Consider the following 21,523-nt stretch of genomic DNA (forward strand, 5'->3'; position numbering starts at 1 on the left):
TATCTGCTTTTTCTAAACACCGGTGGAAGTTTGACTTACTTTATCTGGGACATTTGACATCTTGATCACATTATCTGACTTCTAATTTCCTTACCAGGAAAATAGCAAAAAATGAAGTTACGTGAAGGTTTTTATGTGATGATTAAGCACAATATTTTGATTCCATAGAGTGGACATTCAGTGTACAATCTGCAGTTAGTATGTTATTTTAGAAACTAAGAAGCTATTGAACAAGGAATTGTGGTTTCACTTCGTGTGACATTAGTGGCTGAATGGAAGATGATGGACATGGGTAATACCTTTTCCTCTAACCATTTAATCATTTATGTTAGTCTTGATATTTTCAAAGAAAAGAGAGCAAAATTTATTTCATGCCCTAGAATCATTAAATTTCTGATACACATTCAATGTACAATTCATAGAATTTTACTATATTAGATTCCAAGTCAAGTAACAACCTTAAAGACACTCTTGATTTTTTTAATATGTAAGAAACGTCACCTAGTCCATTTTGAGTATGTGCATTTGTTTTGGTGTGCGTGCATAAGAACATATCAGCGGGTATGAGCAAATGGGCCAGTTTTTCTATGTAATGTTAGTATTTTCCTTTAGACATTTTCGTTCCTAGTTCACATACAGGGTATTCTTGGCACTCACTGTGGAACTAGGACTGCTACATGCCTCGCTTCCTCCAGTTCTGACATCAGTGTCGCTCTGTGGTTCATCCAGTAGCAGGTGTTGAACATTGATATAAACAGAATTCTGTCTTCCGAAGCCAAGACAGAAGCCCAAATCCTTCCATTTCCTGTCTTCATTGGCCAGTGGAACATTAATGCCAAAGTTACTTCCAAATTCAAGTCTCAGGCTTGACAGTTCATTATGCTACCTGCCAAAACTACTGGTCCTTAATTTAAAAAATTAAGTCAGGGTAAAACTATCTATTAAACAGAGACCTTATAATTTCAGGTGATACCCTCTGATGTCTGTAACTTTCACTGAATTCAGTAGCTTAAAACTACATTGCATCTAATTCTTTAATGACATTTATCATTTAATGTAGTAAACTATTCATCATAAATTCTAAACAATTTACTGGGGAGGTGAAGTTTTAAGAAACTGGAAATTCTCAATAAAATGTAGCCATGTTAACATTTTAAGTAATTTGAAATCATTCATAAATAAAATCCTTTGACCAAACTATTTGTATTGATAAGACATTGCCTTTATTTATTTATTTATTTAAGATAGAGAGAGAAGAGAGAGAGAGACAGAGAGAGAGAGAATTTTTAATATTTATTTTTCAGTTTTCAGTGGATACAGTATCTTTATTTTTTAAATTTTTACATGGTGCTGAGGATCGAACCTAGCACCCTGCACATGCCAGGCTAGAGCGTCACCCCTTCAGCCACATCCCCAGCCCAAGACATTGCCTTTATGATTACTGATTTATTTAAAACAGTTTATAGATAAATGAGTAATTTCAAAGCAATGAAATTATAAGGCTTCTTTTAAATCATTTTTTAAACAAGATAGGTATATACAAAAATTGGATAAATTCAAGATATAAATTTAAAAGGTAGCACTTTTTTGTTTTTTGTTTTTTGTTTTGGTACTGGGGATTGTTGAATTCAGGGCACTCAACCACTGAGTCACATCCCCAGCCCTATTTTGTATTTTATTTAGACATAGGTTCTCACTGAGTTGCTGTTGCTGAGGCTGACTTTGAACTCTCAATCCTCTTGCCTCAGTTTCACCAACCACTGGGATTACAGGCATGTGCCACTGTACTTGGCAAGGTAGTGCTGTTCTTAAAAAAAAAAAAAAAAAAAAAAAAAAAAAAACCTTAGGGTGATGGAACTTGAACAGATAGTTATTAAGTTATGTTTAATTGTTTGGAATGTTATCCATTATTTATTAAGAAATAATTTTTCTACTATCATTTTTAAATATCAGTATTTTTAAAATTCTGTGTATCCAAAAACTCTATCATTATTTTTTAGATGGTTCTGAATCTTACTATAAAGATGTTCTTATATCCCCTTGAATCATCAACAATCATGATATAGGAGATTTGAATAATCTAATCTGTAATAGGTGAGATAATGTACCAAATAATAGCATATCAATAAACTTTAAATGAATACCTACATTATTAGTCCATAGAAGGAGAAACTTAGGTCATAATTCTTTTTTAAAATATATTTTTAGTTATACATGGACACAACATCTTTATTTTGTTTATTCATTTTTATGTGGTGCTGAGGATCCAACCCAGTGCCTCACACATGGGAGGCAAGCTCTCTAGCCCTGAGCCACAACCCCAGCCCAAGGTCATAATTCTTTACTACTTTTCTAGTGCTCCCCCTTTGGTCATTGTGCAAATAGCAATCAATACATGAAAAGAAATCATGTCTTAGTCATTAGGTTTTCAAGTTAGAGCACTTCTGTTTGGGGTAATATTTTTAAACAGACATTCTCACACATAGATGTTGTATATATAAAATAAACCTTCTTTTAAATACAACTATCCTGAATAGTGCAGTACTAGAAATCAACAAGGGAAATCAACACAGGAAAGAATACTTTAACAGTGATGAAACCAGAAACTTGAAAATGTGAGGAAGAATAGCAAATAGCAGAGAGAGCAATGTAGAGCTGGATTAAAGGAAGAAATAAAGAATTTCTTATAACAATGAGCCAGAAGTTCATAGTTCTTCCATAATATGAACACTGAGTACAACAATTTCTAATTTAATAGTAATTTATTTTCCTGAATTCTAATTATTTATATCATTTCAAACCATAATTAAACATAATGATTCCTGAGAATCATTATGAGAGGAACATCACATACCAACTTTACTTTTAAAATAAGAAATGGATATTATAAATAAAATATTTGCCAAATAAATCACATACTATCTAAAATGATAATGCATTTTTGTTGAGTAGATTTTATCTTAAAAATACAAATTTGATTTAACCCTAAGCAATCAATTAATATATTCATTATATTGAAGAAAAGGATCATATGACTGTCTTAATAAATACATCAGAATTTCTTACAAAATCCAATACCTGTTCAAAGTAATCCAAACAGTACATAAATAAAATAATAAAATCTCTAAATTATGAGAAAGATGTGAATAAAAGTTTTGTTATTTTCTTATAAAATATTTTTAGATAGAAAACAAAAAAGGAGAAATATTATAATTAGTAAGAGAGTTAATCAGGATTCCTTTGTAGTACAATGCAATAGTATTCTATAGCAGCAAAAAATAAGCAGATTTTAAAATTTTTAAATCACATTATGTTAATATTCACCAGATATTTAAAGATTGTCTTAGTCTGCGTTATAACAACCTGAACAGATGTTAGGCAGCTTATAAATAAGAGAAATCTACTACTCACCTTTCCAGACCTGGAAGTCTAAGACCAAGGTGCTAGACGTGTCTGGGGAAGTCCTGCTTCCTCACAGATGTTGCTTTCCAGCTAAGTTTCTGTACTCTGTGGAAAGAGTAAGAAACCTCTTTCAGAATTCTTTTATAGTAATACTAATTTTATTTCAAGTCTCTGCCCTCATGATGTAATTATCTCCCAAAGACCCCCCACCTTTTAACACCATCACTTTGAGATTTAGGATTGCTACATATGAATTTTGGCAATATGCAAACATTCAGATCAAATATTAAGGATTTAATGATATTTTATATAAGGATGATATATCTTCCCAAATTGATTCTTAGTCTCAATGTAATTATAATCACAATCTGGACATTGAAATGAAAAACTCAATCCAATTAATATGAAAAAGAAAAAAAAATAATTAAGATGTTCTTGGAGAAGAACAAGTGGGGCATCTTGCCATTTTGAATATGAAGACATATTATAAAGTAATAATAATAAAATAGCTCATCATTATGAAGATGGATCAAAAAGACTAATGTAATTGTTTTGGGAGCTCAGACAGACCCATACTCCTATAGAAGCTCACATATGACGCACTTGGTACTGTGTATTAGTGGGGATTATTTGAAAAGGGTCTCCAAGGCTGTTCTTCATGTGGGAAAGATGAGATTGGCGTCCCACCTCACAGTATTCCCTCTGGCCCTATCCCTGCTTGTTTCCTCCTCTTTCTCCAGGTAGACCCTGTGATGAGAAAGACAATTCTTTAAAACTCTTAGAAAAAAATTAGAATAACTTTTTGATCTCAAGTTTCAGAAACATTTTGAAAGCATATCAGAAAACGTGTGAATCATGTTATATTAAAAATTATGTACACTAAAATTATAAACATTTGTTCATCATAAGATAACATATTGAAAATGAAGAGAGAAACCAGAAACCTGGAGAAGATTAATGCCATGCATATATCCTGAAAAGGACTATCTGGAACTTACAAAAACTTCCATAAATATGGGTAAAAGATGAGAACAGTTATTACAGTGAACAGGACACTTGGATAAATAAATAATTCATGAAAATATTCTCATCAGTAATCATGGAAATGCAAATTAAAACCACAATAGGATAAAATTTTGCCTCCATTGGACTGCAGTAATTAAATACACTGACTGTGGGGCATCCTAAATAAGCTGGTGGTATAAAATGCTTTGGGAAACTAATTAGCAGATCCTGCAAACAAGTGATTGTACTTCTGAGTTAAACACATAATGAAATACAATTTCACACCCTCCATATTAGCCAAAGTATAAAATAAATACTGTTAAAAAAAAAGACAACACCAAGTGTTAGATGAAATGAAGGAGTAAGTGCTCTCGTGAAATCCTGGGGGAGAGTAATCAAAACCCTTTTAAAAGCATTTTGGCATTGCTTACTATATATATGTAAAAGAATACTATTAATGCATCTTCTAAATGACCTTTTCATCAAAGTGAGTACAGTTTTAACTCAGCTTACCTGCCTTTTCCCCAAAGTGCCTACAGAATGCAATAACAGTAAAGGAAGGGAGTGGTGGTGGGGAGAGGTGGAGAGCAGATAAAGCAACAACCTAACTTGGTAGAAGGCAGGTTTATGGGAAACAAAAAAAAAGAAATTCTTCTAGTTTCATAAAATATATTATTGTTAACCGATTCAACTGGATAATTATAAGGAAAAGATAGAAAGGATTAATATAGGTGGCCTCAAAAAGATGCAAAACAACTAGAAAACTGCTTATTATGGCACATTTATACATTGGCATGCTTCCAAACCATGTCAGCGGGCCCATCTTTTATCTCAAGTAATACTTTCCTGTACTCTTGTGTCCAACTCTCATTCTTTTACCATATGTGCATGTTTTCAGTTTCCTAAATAAATAGGGTTCTGAAAGAAATAAGTATGTGTGAGAAAAACAATCTGATTGGCATAACGATAATATCAACTTAAATTTAAGTAAGCCATACAATGATGATAGCCATACATTTCTCATAAGAAGTACGTTTTTGTTCAAAAAAGAAGCAAGCTCCTTTTCAGTTGCCTTTCATTTTAGCCACACATATAAACACACAAACTTTATCTGATTTTAATACTTTTCATTAAGTTCCCAAGTTTGATTGTCTTCTACATAGTATAATGCATTTATTTAACAGATTTTGTCTAGATACTAAGGTGTCACAAGCAAAATAGGAATAAGCATAGGGAAAATAGATGAGCTATAGAAAACAGCAAAAACATTAATTATATATTGGTATGGCACTGTGTTTTGGTCTTACCATTGTATACAGATTTTATCAAACACTATTTTGCTGCAGGCATTAGTTTTAAATTTCACCTCTGTGGTTACCCGCTGTTACTTAGCCACCAGTGCTAAGTTTCCTTATTTCTGTAATGGGAATAGTAATAGGTCCAGCTTTCTAAAGTCACTGTGAGAATATCACATAATTCGGCAGGTAAATAGTGTCTAATGTGCTCTCTATTATTTTAAAAAGAGATAGCTATATGATAATCAATAGTTTTATGTGGAGTCACATTAACCAGAATACAGGACTATCTCAGCATGATAACTAGTTTTGGAACTGAGTTTTAAATGGATTGTGCTGATGTTGGTAGAAGGGTCAGAACGATTATGAGAAAGAGTTGGCATTGATCACTCTTCTCTGTAGTCATAAGTGCTCTATTAGTTCTTAAGAAATTAATTCATCCTGCTTTATTTAATATAATGGCTGTGCAGGTCTCTCACCTCAGCCGCACTGTGAATTTCCTATGGTAGGATCTATTTTCATTCTCTTTCGACATCCCACAACACCCATCAATAATTATTTACATAGTGAACAGTCATATATTAAAAGAATAAAGATTTTTTTTTCATTTTTAAAGCACACTTTCAAAATGTCTTTCAGAAATTTGGTAGAACTCTATAAAAATGAAGATGACATGGAAATTTCAAAGAGGATTAAGACTCACTGGACTTCTTTGGGCCTAGAAGATGTACAGTTGGCAAATTATTCTGTGCTGCTGAGCCTGCCAGGTCCATCTCCCAGCACTGTGACTGTGAGCAGCAGTGGCCAATGCTTTCATCCTGATGGCCAGCCTTGTAGTGAAGAAGCCAGAAAAGATAGCAGCCAAGATCCGCTGTACTCCTATGCAGCCTATTCTGCCAAAGGAACTCTCGAGGTAATATGACCATTTGTCTCTGTCATTTACAGTGAAATGGAATTAGAAAACAACAGCTTTCATCTAAATTGAACTAACTGGCAAGATGCAACATTCAAAAGGAACCAGTAAATGTTCTCAGTGTGGAGGTGCCAGGAAAGGGAAGGAAGATAGGGATTGTCTGAGCCTTTTCCTATCACATTTTGAAAGTGAAAACGTGTTCGAGGGATTTAATTCAAAGGTGTTGAATGCGTGGCCGAATCATTCACGTTTTGCTCATGTCCATAGAGTGCAAAGTCTATTTTGTTTATGGTTTTCAAGAGGCAAATTTTAATGCATTGATATGGAGAGAAAGAATGGTAATAGAGGGGACTGTGTTTTGAGGCTGTGTGTGCACACAAGAAATGAAGTGGAAAATTGATGTGATTACTCACACGTTTAAGTTGTGAAATACAGAGCATCTGCTTGCATGATGGAAAACACATGTGATAGGGAACCAGGTGTGGATAGTTTCTTTACCTTTTCTGGGTTAGCTGGATTTTGGCATGATGGGTTCTTTGGGTATGGCAGTTAAGTTAAAGACTTTTAGAGCTGCAGGCATTAGTTTTAAATTTCACCTCTGTGGTTACCCGCTGTACTTAGCCACCATTGCTAAGTTTTCTTATTTCTGTAATGGGAATAATAACAGGTCCAGCTTTCTAAAGTCACTGTGAGAATTAAATTAACTAATATATGCGAGGTTGATGCAATGCTGTATACTTGATTACTTGTTTCTTTCATATAGGCAAGTTTGGTGTCCCAATGTAAAAGTGAAATTTTAACATTTTAATTTTTTTAAACAAAACTATGGATGGTCTCATTTAATACAAATGAAATAATGTCATTTGTAAATAGTGTTTATGGTATAAAGTTTTGAGAATCTTATTGTTAACTATGACTAACATGGGATATTTAAGTTGTTTAATGTTACTCTACAGAAATACTCAAAATAATGTAAAAATGAATGCTGGGTTTTTTTGGGGGGGTGCTCCCCCCAAATCAGGGGCACTTGACCAATAAACCACATCCCCAGGTCTATTTTGTATTTTATTTAGAGACAGGGTCTTATTGAGTTGCTTAGTGCCTCACTTTTGCTGAGGCTGGTTTTGAACTTGAGATTCTTTCTCTTGCCTCACCTCCTGATCCACTGGAATTGCAGGTATGCACCACCACACCAGGCCTGAATTCTAGTTTCTATTAAATCTTTTTCCTTTTTTGGGATCCAGGGCTTAGGATACAGGTGCTTCAGCATATTTCTTTGCTACATTGTGTCACACTCTTGGCGGAATTGCACATAACCCATACAATCTTGAAATGTTTTACCATTAATTAGAATTTAATTTAATGATAAATATCCACAGTATTTCTGGTAAAGGACTCATGTAATTTGGATTAATGTACACTCTTTCTGGTGTAATAATGGAAGCTAAATACACCTGTAATGAAGATAGAAGAAGGCAGCCAGCTAGCTACTTTTCTTTGGTCAAAATCTTTGGACTTAAGCCAGATTTTAAAAATAACCTGTTTTAGTCAGCTTTTTCACCACTATGTCCAAGGACCTGACAAGAACAATGTAGAGAATGAGAAGTTTATTTGGGGCTCATGATTTCAGAGGTCTCAGTCCATAGATAGCTGACTCCATTGCTCTGAGCCTGAGGTGAGGCAGAACATCAAAACATGAAAATCGGGAATCAGAGAGATTGCTTTGCTCATCAGAGTCAAAATATATACTGTAAAAGGCACACCCTCCAGTGCCCCACCTCTTTCAGCCACACCCTACCGGCCAGCAATGAGTACCAAGTTAATACATTTAAGCAGATTAATGCATTGACTAGGTTAAGGCTCTCATAATCCAATTATTTCACCTGTAAACTTTTTTGCATTGTGTCACACATGAAGCTTTTGGAGGACACTTCATTTCTAAACCATAGTATAACTCCAGACACTTACTCTAGATTCCTAGAGTAAATAAGTCCCACATACTTCCAGCCTTCTCTTTATTCCAACTGTCTCAAGTACAATAACATTTTTTTTTCTCACAAACAAAAGAATGTCTGAAACAGAACAATCACAGAGACACCAGGAGTTTCAGGAAATTCTTGGAATCACCCCCTTTTTACTTACCTTTCGTTTTTATCTGATAAATACTAATCATTCTTTGAAGAGATAAAATGAAAAAACCATGAAACTACAGCTAACGTCCCTGTTTCCTTAGCATGTAATAATCTTCTTGCCCATTAGATATAAAATAAGATTGAATAAATTTCATAGAAAAGAGTCCATCACTCTGACAGTTTTCTAAATATTTACGTTAGTTATAAATGTTCTATTTTTTCCCTTTGTTTCATAAAAAGGAAAACGTAGAGCTACTGCTTATTCATGGAATTATACAAATGTTTTTGAAGAAATAAACCCTTTTTGGCATCTGTTGAACCATTTACAAATTATTAAAACTACCCTTTTGAATGAGGAAGAGGTAAAAGAGAATTTTTATAAGGCAGCTCCTAAAAGGCAGAGTTAAAGTTAAGTGTAGATGTAGAAATGCACTCCATATATGAAATATTAGGACTAAACAAAAGGGAAACTAAAACTCAAAACTAATTATAATGCAGTGATGTATAAAACAAATACCTTGTACTCAAAAAAATAATTTGAGAAATCATGCAAATTAGGTGAAGATAGTGACATTAACTATCTTAATTAGCACTTTAATAATGCAAATCTATCACACTAAGTACATATTAATTTAAGTATCTATATCAAAAAGCATATACATTATTAATACTGATTCTTAAAACTCAAACTATATTAGTGTGACTTTCAAAAACAAAGTGATTTCTAGGTGACTATTATAAATGCATATGGATCACTGGCAGCACATACCTCCTTTTTGATTGTGAGAAATTTCGATTGCAAGATTTTCTCAGGCTGAGCCTTTACCAAGTTCTTAAACTGTGCTATTTTGTCTGCCAGCAAATCTTACCACAACTTTTGCTTTTGACAAGGTTGTTTGTAGAAGAGAAGTGCCCCTTTACTTTGAAGACATGTCATGTCCATTCATCATATGACCATTTTGTATAAGCTTCCAATTTGTGCTTTCTGGTAACAGCATTTGTGATATCTGAGATCTACTTCAAAAAACCTACTTAGTGCCAGTGTGATGGATGGTGTGCTTTGCAATTTCTTTGTAATTCATTGAGCACTAGAAAGGTGACATTGTTTACCCCGTCATAATGACAGGTGGGTCAGAAAGAGAGTCCTAAGGAGAGTTGTCCTGTCAGATGCAAAATACATATTAAAATGGGTACATAAATAATTTAGATGAGTGAGGTTAGCCTCAGGGAATTAAAGTGATTTATATTTTTATTAAAAGGCAAATAAATATCAACTATAGGATCATCTAAGGTTATAGACATCGGTAGTGATCTCTGTCAATATCTTTCAATTTTGTAAACAGTACATATAACTTTTATGTAACTTCTGCACAATTTGTTCTTTTGTCCTTTGTGAATCCAAGGCAGAGGCAGAAAAAAACAAAGTATATTTAACATACGTTTGTTACATGGGTGAGATTGGTTGGTTAAATGGGTTCTGATGTATTCTATGTTTTGAGCAAGGAATTTCTTACTCCTGTACTTTTTATGGATGTTATATGTTTTCCTTCTTTAAAACTTTTTTGATTGATAGGTTGATGATGATGATGATGATGATGATGATGATGATGATGATTATTATTTTGCCTGAAACACAAAGCCAAATACTTCAATTATTTTTGCCAACTCCTTCAGGAGACTTCCTTATCAGCTGTACAAATGTCATTTGTCATTTCAGTTCTCTAAAACTTTGTGTCCTCATCTGTAGAAAGGGAATGATAATAGTCACTTAGATGGTTGTCATGGGGAAGAAATAATAAAAACATGCCTGGCACTTACAAAGCACTCAATAAATGTTAGCTATTGTTATTGCCTGGCAGAAAGTAGAAACATTTAAATGGAAGAAATTAAGAAAAGATCAGAACTAAATATCAAGATTTGGAAGTACAGACTTCTGTCATATTCATCATGTATCTTAATTTTCCTATCTTCTTTTTATGTGAAAAATATTAATTGTTAGGGAATAAAAACGCTTTGACAAGTATAAATAAATAATAGACTATACATAATACCCTGATCATATTTTCTAATTAAACTGAAGGCTTAAACAAATTAGGAATGAAATATTTTTTTTTCTTGAATGTGGAATGATAAATCATGTCAAGTTGGGCTTGAAGAGCATTGCTTGTCTTAATGTTTAAAATATCAAGACATTGTAGTCTGACATATGACATCTGAACACTATATCATATGTTTTGTCAGAAAGTTTTAGAAAAAAGTATCACCACTACAAGGATTCCCCGAATAACTTATAATCAGATGCTTATTTTCTCATGGTGAGGAAAATTTTGTCTTTTTAATTTTTTGATATTTTCAAACCAAACCACACTTATAAGTGATATAGCAAAAAGAAGAGCTGTATACATTTGGCTCTGAAAGATTCTTGTTTCAGATAAAAAAAAATATTAGAAAGCTAGGGGAGTAGAACAGAATTATATTTTTTTTGTATTTTGGGGTTTGAAGAGGAAGGTACAATCTCACTGACAGAAATATGAGCTTGGAACAGTTTTTCAATGTTGAAAATAATTTAGTATTGTATTTGTCTCTCTTCTCTAGTGCTATCCACCCTTTGACAGTGATACACAAATGTGAAATAAATGACTGTGAACATATATGCTACTAATATTTTAGAACTGTGCCTACGTTCCTGGACTCAATATGACCTTTTGTCTGTGGTCTCAACAGTTCTGTTCACAAACCAGTTGAGTTAAGAAGAATAATTCCATATTGCTACCTTTCTTATTTGATTAGTTTCAATGTATTTAAAGTAGATTTCCCCCTATATTTAAAATTTAATCTGAAGCATTTATGGAGGAGGAGGAGGAAAAAGAGGAGAAGGAGGAAGAAGAGGAGGAAGAGGGGGAGGAAGAGGGGGAAGAAGAGGAGGAGAAGGAGGAAGAGGAGGAGGAGGAGGAGAAATATAACAAAACATATTTTCCATAGTTAAATCTTAAATCTTGTGAAGAGAAGTTACATTTTCTATGTGAGAAAAATAGCATATTTTATGAAATAAAAATCTTTAAACAGAGTAGTTGAATTTAAATAAGTGGGTAAAGTGTAATAGATAATTCTCTATTAGAATAAATGTGGCATTTTTAGTGAGAAAACATTTGAATATAGACTTTTATTTAAACAAGTTATTTCTAAAGATTCTGAACCACCATAATCACTATTTGGCAGAAAATTCTAATGCTTTCAAAGTGTCTGATTTGATTTAAAGCATAGCACAGAGTTAAGTAATATCTTAGTTTTCGTAGCAAAACATTGATTTTTCTTTTAGCAAATTTAATTTATATCCTAATATCTATAAAATGTAAATACTTAAATAAAATACTTTATAAATAAGATTTACTTCATTTTAGTAAGTTCCACAAATACAGTCTTTTTAGAACTGTAGAGTTATGTGGAAAAGATGGTCCCTATACTATTTCCGAAACACTAATTCAATTTATTTTAGAAGAAAAAAATCGTCATATTAGTTTCATGACCTTTGATTTTCTTGAATAAGTTTTCAACTCCTCCAACACCCTTAATAAGTTGAGTATCATTTATTAAATAAAACACCCTATGATTATTAATTTATTATTCTTTATATTTTAGTTTGGTGCTGGAATATTAACTAATATGGAATGGTGCCAGCTGGGTTTCATGTGCAACATTTAGGAAATATATATTAAGTGACTTGTATGCCAATCACAGAGGACACAGTGATAAATAAGAAAGTTTTTGGCTTTACCACACTCAACTAGCAAAATCTCCTAGGACAAAAGGATTAAGAAAGCAATTATAAAATTTCATGAATTTAGCTGAGCGTGGTAGCACACACCTGTAATCCCAGAGGTTTGGGAGACTGAAGCAGGAGGACCTTGAGCAAGTTCAAAGCTGGTCTCAAGCAAAAGTGAGGTGCTAAGCAAGTCAGTGAGACCCTGTCTCTGAATAAAATACAAAACAGGGCTGGGAATGTGGCTCGGTGATTGAGTGTCCTTGAGTTCAATATGGAATACCAAAAACAAAACAAAAAAATGTTGCAAGGATTTATGTTATGAATTCTAGCAAGTTATTTAAATACACTAAGCTTCAGTTTTTCCATATATAAAGTGGTTGAAAATATCTATCAAATAAAAATATTCTGAAGTTAGACTGAAAACAATTGAAAAAAAAAATCTTAGTAAAATGTCTAGCACACGGACACCAATGGTTAAGTATTGATTTTCCCCCATTTTAACATGTCAGAATATTTGTATATGGTTTAGTCCTTTTTATGACACACAAACACACAGAGACACACATGCACAAATACACACACCTTTGATTAAATTTCCCAATAGCTTCCATTGCCTGTGAAACTCCTCTTGCTCTTCTCTTCCTCTTGTAATCACACACCCTTAGCTCTCATCTGCCTTTTGAGAAATTTCCCATTTTATCAATGCCCAGGCTTTCACTTCTATCTCAGATGCAAATCATTGTGGGGCAGGTTGCTCAAAAAACACACCAAGTCCCAGTCTTGTCCAAATTGAAGAGTCTTTATTCCAACCAGCCGGGACTGCTTCCTACAGGAACAAGTTACCTCTGTAGAAAACAGCCTTGAGCTTCATCATTTCAGGGTATTTAAAGTAAAGCTGCAAGCAAGCAGGGGTACAGAAGCTGAATCAAGCAGTTAGTGAAACAATGCAATGGGTACATTCGTATTTCCCATAGGACTTTCCAGGTTGGCATAGCAGCAAGCAAGCAGAAGGGAAGTGATCAAAATGACCCTAGTTGAGTATAAGTTAAAGAATGGTTACTAACTTCTAGACAATCATTCTCTGACAGGCCACATTGCCCAAGAAAAATGGGAACCAAAGAGAACAATTTTACATTGTATAAGAATTGGTATTTTGTGTTGCCAAGTATGCTATGCTAGACAATTAGTAATGGGTACAGAGGCAGAGCTTTCCCATGGGAGAAGCTTTTCTTAAATGACAGGGAGTCTCAGGGTAAAATGTAGTCTGTTTGGTCATTGCCCATATAGCCTGACCTATAACACTACCTGATTTTTGTTTTCAGCCACCTAGCAAAACATAAATTGTACATGTCCTACCACTTTAGGAGACTATGGAGAAGTATCCCAGTGGTATACTACAGCTAGTCAAGCTAACTCTCTCATGCTGCTTGAGAGTTGATATTATGCATATTTCTGAATTCTGCTCATTCCTGCCCCCAATTCCTCATGAACTGATGTCCTATTGGCATCTTGAAATCCACTTTATTGAGAATCTTTAAACCACAGAAACTTTCCACTGTTATATATAATGATTTCTTTTTTTGATCTCAGAGAACCATTTTATTAGCATACAGCTTCCTAACACTCAGCAAAAGCTAATGTCTAGATTGTCAATATAGTATGGTCACGATATTGGGATGGGTGGACAGACCCCAAAACAATGCCACTGGGTTGAAAGTGAGAGTGCACTCAGACTCCACTTGCAATCAGTCCTCTACCTTTGCCATCTAGAGTCAAAGATGTCACTCAAAAGTCAATCATACAATTCAAAGGGGTGGATAATTTCCTTTAGATTTAAAGGTCTGATGTGAGCAGATAAAATTGACGGTCATAATAGAGCTAGTGGAAGGTGAAAATGTAAGTTCATTTTGAGAATTCCCTCAATTTTTCTGTGAGATGTAAACTTTCTTGGGATACTTCTGGATCCTGGACTTTTTGACAAAACAGTATCTATTGATCTTTTTATGCTGCTCTTCAAACAACTGGGACTGACCCTCCAACTCTATTTGGACTTTCAGTGCAGACATTGACAGTAACTCATTTCCCACCATATCTTCAGTTATGTCTTTGTTAATGGCTTGCTCCCTACATCACCCTGGAGATTAGATTTGAGTTTTTTACAACTTCATTCTCAGATGCTTATCTCTGAAGTAATCATGCAGTTATTTTGTGTTTTGTAGGAGTCTTAGTCTTAGTTTGCCAGAGAAAGTGCAGCAAACATGTCTGAGCATAGGGAAAATGACAAAGTTGCAGAAACTCTTATGATCAATTATTATTGATATTCATGGAAATATAAATGGAGTAGGACTTCTTTCGCACTAATTTATTTTTATTTATTTATTTATTTACTTACTTACTTTTAAGAAAGACTCTAGATACAGTTTCTCTGTACTTCCATCATTACTAGGATTTGTCAAACAAATGGAATCAAGTCTTTTTGGTCTATAAACATTCTTAAATCTCCTTTTTGGTTAAAAGCTGACAAAAAACCAATATACCATCCCCACTCTCAGCTTTATATCAGCTCAGATTTACCATCTAACATTTATTCTTTTCTTCATTGATATGTTTTCTAAAATTCTATACTTATCTAATCCCCATACTTAAAAGAAAATCAATAACTTCCTACTTCAAAATCCAATAGTCATGGTTTACTCTTTAACATGTCTGATGTCTAAGTTTCATTTGATAAGAGTTCTTCACTCTCTCAAAAACTTACAGCTGCCTAAAAATACCTTTCCCAGGCCAATTCATGGTTTCTCTTCAGTTGGATATGAACTAGGCAATATCTGACATCCTTATTAAAGAATTCTTCATTACCCATACATTATTGTTTTTAAGGCATACCATAATTGAAAGTTTTCTCAACTGTTAATGTCTTTGTTTACTTTTTTGTCAATCTTGCAGAATATAAGCAGTGTGAAAGGTACCTTTTGTAATTCATTTCCCACCATATCTTCAGAAACTAAAATGTAGTCTGAAAAATGACATAATTCTCTTTAATACTCTCCTCCTTGGGCTTCCATAATTCAGTTTCCTCATGTTTTTGATTTGTTTTCCTACATCTTTACATGTTTTCCATAATTCCTTTAATATATATATATATATATATATATATATATTATTTTTTAAAATGAGACTCTGTTTGATCAATGGAAATGGCCAAAAGCGAAGATATTCCAGTTGACTGTGTTATTTTTAAAATGTTGGCCAAATAATATAAATGATAACCAGTCTCTAAGGAATGCTTCATCAAATTCTGGAGAATTCTGGAACTCTTTATCAAAATCAGGAAGAAAAATATTTTCTTCCTTTATATTTCTTAATCCAGCATGCAATCTTATTCTAAACTTGTACTATTTTTTCCTACCAACTTTGGAAACTCTATACTTAGAATATAAAAGTGAAATTTCATTTCAATTAGGTTAAATTTCTATATTACAAATATTTTAGGCTACTTTTCAGCTTTTAGATATATATGTCAGGTTATAAAATTAAAGACATTTTTAAAATTTATTAAACAATCTATGCTAAGGCAATTGGAAACTATAGTTTACCTTTGTTATTTCTGCTATTAAAATGCAGTCATTGTTTCATTAAACATTATATTTAGTATATCCATGTTATATATATATATTTTTTTTATTGGTCGTTCATAACATTACATAGTTCTTAATACATCATATTACATGGTTTGATTCAAGTGGATTATGAACTCCCGCTTTTACCCCGTATACAAATTGCTGTATCACATCAGTTACCCTTCCATTGATTGACATATTGCCTTTCTAGTGTCTGATGTATTCTGCTGTCCGTCCTATTGTCTACTATCCCCCCTCCCCTCCCCTCCCCTCCCCTTTTCTCTCTCTACCCCTTCTACTGTAAATCATGTCTTCCATTTGTATTCTCTTGACTTACCCCTCCTTACCTCTTATATGACATTTTGTATAACCCTGAGGATCGCCTTCCATTTCCATGCGATTTCCCTTCTCACTCCCTTTCCCTCCCACCTCTCATCCCTGTTTACTGTAAATATTCTTCTCAAGCTCTTCGTCCCTACCCTGTCCTTGTTTACACCCCTTATATCAAAGGAGTCATTTGGTATTTGTTTTTTAAAGAATGACTAGCTTCACTTAGCATAATCTGCTCTAATGCCATCCATTTCCCTCCAAATTCTATAATTTTGTCATTTTTTAATGCAGAGTAATACTCCATAGTGTATAAATGCCACATTTTTTTTATCCATTCATCTATTGAAGGGCATCTAGGCTGGTTCCACAGTCTTGCTATCGTGAATTGAGCTGCTATGAACATCGATGTAGCAGTGTCCCTGTAGCATGCTCTTGTTAGGGCTTTAGGGAATAGACCGAGAAGGGGAATAGCTGGGTCAAATGGTGGTTCCATTCCCAGCTTTCCGAGAAATCTCCATACTGCTTTCCAAATTGGCTGCACCAATTTGCAGTCCCACCAGCAATGAACAAGAGTGCCCTTTTCCCCGCATCCTCTCCAGCACTTATTGTTGTTTGACTTCCTAATGGCTGCCAGTCTTACTGGAGTGAGATGGTATCTTAGGGTAGTTTTGATTTGCATTTCTCTGACTGCTAGCGATGGTGAGCATTTTTTCATGTACTTGTTGATTGATTGTATGTCCTCCTCTGAGAAGTGTCTGTTCAGGTCCTTGGCCCATTTATTGATTGGGTTATTTGTTATCTTATTGTCTAATTTTTTGAGTTCTTTGTATATTCTGGTTATTAGGGCTCTATCTGAAGTGTGTGGAGTAAAGATTTGTTCCCAGGATGTAGGCTCCCTATTTATCTCTCTTATTGTTTCTTTTGCTGAGAAAAAACTTTTTAGTTTGAGTAAGTCCCATTTGTTGATTCTATTTGTTAACTCTAGCGCTATGGGTGTCCTATTGAGGAATTTGGAGCCCGATCCCACAGCGTGTAGATCATAACCAACTTTTTCTTCTATCAGATGCCGTGTCTCTGATTTAATATCAAGCTCCTTGATCCATTTTGAGTTAACTTTTGTGCACGGCGAGAGATAGGGATTCAGATTCATTTTGGTGCAAATGGATTTCCAGTTTTCCCAGCACCATTTGTTGAAGATGCTATCCTTCCTCCATTGCATGCTTTTAGCCCCTTTATCAAAAATAAGATAGTTGTAGTTTTGTGGATTGGTTACTGTGTCCTCTATTCTGTACCATTGGTCCACCCGCCTGTTTTGGTACCAGTACCATGCTGTTTTTGTTACTATTGCTCTGTAGTATAGTTTGAAGTCTGGTATCGCTATACCGCCTGATTCACACTTCCTGCTTAGTATTGTTTTTGCTATTCTGGGTCTTTTATTATTCCATATGAAATTCATGATTCTTTTATCTATTTCTACAAGATATGCTGTTGGGATTTTGATTGGCATTGCATTGAACTTATAGAGAACTTTTGGTAATATCGTCATTTTGATGATTTTAGTTCTGCCTATCCATGAGCAGGGTATGTTTTTCCATCTTCTAAGGTCTTCTTCTATGTCTTTCTTTAGGGTTCTGTAATTTTCATTGTATAAATCTTTCACCTCTTTTGTTAGGTTGATTCCCAAGTATTTTATTTTTTGGGGGGATATTGTGAATGGAGTAGTTGTCCTCATTTCCGTTTCAGAGGATTTGTCGCTGATATACAGGAATGCCTTTGATTTATGCGTGTTGATCTTATATCCTGCCACTTTGCTGAATTCATTTATTAGCTCTAATAGCTTCTTTGTAGACCCTTTTGGGTCTGCTAGGTATAGAATCATATCATCTGCAAATAGTGATAATTTAAGTTCTTCTTTTCCTATTTTTATGCCTTTAATTTCTTTTGACTGTCTAATTGCTCTGGCCAGTGTTTCGAGGACTATGTTGAACAGAAGTGGTGAGAGAGGGCATCCCTGTCTTGTACCAGATCTTAGAGGGAATGCCTTCAATTTTTCTCCATTCAGAATGATGCTGGCCTGTGGCTTATCATAGATTGCTTTTACAATGTTGAGGTATGATCCTGTTATCCCTAATTTTTCTAGAGTTTTGAACATAAAGGGATGCTGTACTTTGTCGAATGCTTTTTCTGCATCTATTGAGATGATCATATGGTTCTTATTTTTAAGTCTATTGATGTGGTGAATAACGTTTATTGATTTCCGTATATTAAACCAGCCTTGCATCCCAGGAATGAATCCTACTTGATCATGATGTATAATTTTTTTGATATGTATTTGAATCCGATTCGCCAGAATTTTATTGAGGATTTTTGCGTCAAGGTTCATTAGAGATATTGGTCTGTAGTTTTCCTTCTTTGATGTGTCTTTGTCTGGTTTCGGAATCAGGGTGATGTTGGCCTCGTAGAACGAATTTGGAAGTTCTCCCTCTTTTTCTATTTCCTGAAATAGCTTGAAAAGTATTGGTGTTAGTTCCTCTTTAAAGGTTTTGTAAAACTCTGCTGTATACCCATCCGGTCCTGGGCTTTTCTTAGTTGGTAGTCTTTTGATGGTTTCTTCTATTTCCTCTATTGTTATTGGTCTGTTTAGGTTGTCTATATCCTCCTGGCTCAATCTGGGCAGATCATAGGACTCAAGGAATTTATCAATGCCTTCACTATCTTCTATTTTATTGGAGTATAAGGATTCAAAGTAATTTCTGATTATCTTCTGTATTTCTGAAGTGTCTGTTGTGATATTGCCTTTTTCATCCCGTATGCTAGTAATTTGGGTTCTCTCTCTTCTTCTCTTCATTAGCATGGCTAAGGGTCTGTCAATTTTATTTATTTTTTCAAAGAACCAGCTTTTAGTTTTGTCAATTTTTTCAATTGTTTCTTTTGTTTCAATTTCATTAATTTCAGCTCTGATTTTAATTATTTCTTGCCTTCTACTTCTTTTGCTGTTGTTTTGCTCTTCTTTTTCTAGGATTTTGAGATGAAGTATGAGATCATTTATTTGTTGGTTTTTTCTTTTTTTGAGGAATGAACTCCAAGCAATGAATTTTCCTCTTAGAACTGCTTTCAATGTGTCCCATAGATTCCGATATGTTGTGTCTGTGTTTTCATTTAACTCTAGGAATTTTTTAATTTCCTCCTTGATGTCTTCTAAAACCCATTGATCACTCAGCAACCTATTGTTCATTCTCCAGGTGATGCTTGCTTTTTCCTTTCTTCTTTTATCATTGATTTTCAGTTTCATTCCATTATGATCAGATAAGATGCATGGTATTATCTCTACCCCTTTGTATTGTCTAAGAGTTGCCCTGTGACATAGTATATGGTCTATTTTTGAGAAGGTTCCATGTGCTGCTGAGAAAAAAGTGTAGCTACTTGATGTTGGGTGGTATAGTCTATATATGTCAATTAAGTCTAGGTTGTTAATTGTGTTATTGAGTTCTATAGTTTCCTTATTTAACTTTTGTTTGGAAGATCTGTCCAGTGGTGAGAGAGGTGTGTTGAAGTCTCCCATGATTATTGTATGTTGGTCTATTAGACTCTTGAACTTGAGAAGAGTTTGCTTGATGAATACAGCTGCACCATTATTTGGGGCATATATATTTATGATTGTTATGTCTTGTTGGTGTATGGTTCCCTTGAGCAGTATGAAGTGTCCTTCTATATCCCTTTTGATTAGCTTTGGCTTGAAATCTATTTTATTAGATATGAGTATGGACACTCCTGCTTGTTTCCGCGGTCCATATGAGTGATATGATTTTTCCCAACCTTTCACCTTCAGTCTATGTATATCTTTTCCTATCAAATGCGTCTCCTGTAGACAGCATATTGTTGGGTCTTGTTTTTTGATCCATTCTACTAGCCTGTGTCTCTTAATTGGTGAGTTTAAGCCATTAACATTTAGGGTTATTATTGAGATATGGTTTGTTCTTCTATCCATATTTGTTTATTGATGTTACTAAACCTGATTTGTTATCCTCTTTGACTACTTTCCCCCCTTTACTGTCCTACCTCCCATTGTTGGTTTTCAATGTTGTTTTCCATTTCCTCTTCCTGTAATGTTTTGCCAAGGATTTTTTGAAGAGATGGTTTTCTAGCTGCAAATTCTTTTAACTTTTGTTTATTGTGGAAGGTTTTAATTTCATCTTCTAACCTGAAGCTTAATTTCGCAGGATACACGATTCTTGGTTGGAGCCCATTGTCTTTCAGTGTTTGAAATATGTTATTCCAGGATCTTCTAGCTTTCAGAGTCTGTGTTGAGAGATCAGCTGTTATCCTGATTGGTTTACCCCTAAATGTAATCTGCTTTCTTTCTCTTGCAGCTTTTAAAATTCTCTCCTTATTCTGTATGTTGGACATCTTCATTATAATGTGTCTAGGTGTGGATCTCTTATGATTTTGCACGTTCGGCGTCCTGTAGGCTTCTAGGATTTGGGATTCTGTCTCAATCTTCAATTCTGGGAAGTTTTCTCGTATTATTTCACTGAATAGACTGTTTATTCCTTTGGAATGGAGCTCTGTGCCTTCCTGTATCCCAATGACTCTTAAATTTGGTCTTTTGATATTGTCCCATAATTCTTGGATGTTCTGCTCATGGTTTCTTAGCAGACTTGCTGAGCTGTCTATGTTCTTTTCCAGTTGAAATACTTTGTCTTCATTGTCTGATGTTCTCTCTTCTAAGTGATCTACTCTGCTGGTAGTATTCTCAATTGAGTTTTTAAGTTGGTTTATTGTTTCCTGCATTTCTAGAATTTCAATTTGTTTGTTTTTTATTACCTCTATCTCCCTGTGAAATTGATCTTTTACTTCCTGGATTTGTTTGTCAATGTGATCTTTCATTGTCTGATTTTGCTGTCTCATGTCTTCCTTGAGACTCCAGATCATCTGAAGCATATATATCCTGAACTCTTTATCTGATATTCCATCTGTTGCAGCTATTACCTCTTCTAAACTTGAGTTGACCTGCATTGCTTGTGGTCCTTTCTTTCCTTGTCTTTTCATACTGCTCGCGTTTC

At 34.2% G+C, this 21,523-nt stretch overlaps 1 protein-coding gene across 1 annotated transcript in view; it reads left to right on the plus strand.

Annotated features, from left to right (window-relative positions):
- Naaladl2 (N-acetylated alpha-linked acidic dipeptidase like 2) overlaps positions 1 to 21,523 on the plus strand; it is an 876,353-nt gene that overhangs the window by 318,965 nt on the left and 535,865 nt on the right. Inside the window, exon 3 of the mRNA XM_026382942.2 lies at positions 6,342 to 6,615. Within this exon, the coding sequence (XP_026238727.2) occupies positions 6,342 to 6,615 (274 nt within the window). The remainder of the gene's footprint in view (positions 1 to 6,341; positions 6,616 to 21,523) is intronic.

Source organism: Urocitellus parryii, chromosome 2, assembly GCF_045843805.1.
Source record: "Urocitellus parryii isolate mUroPar1 chromosome 2, mUroPar1.hap1, whole genome shotgun sequence".
In the NCBI taxonomy this organism is placed as follows: Eukaryota; Metazoa; Chordata; class Mammalia; order Rodentia; family Sciuridae; genus Urocitellus; species Urocitellus parryii.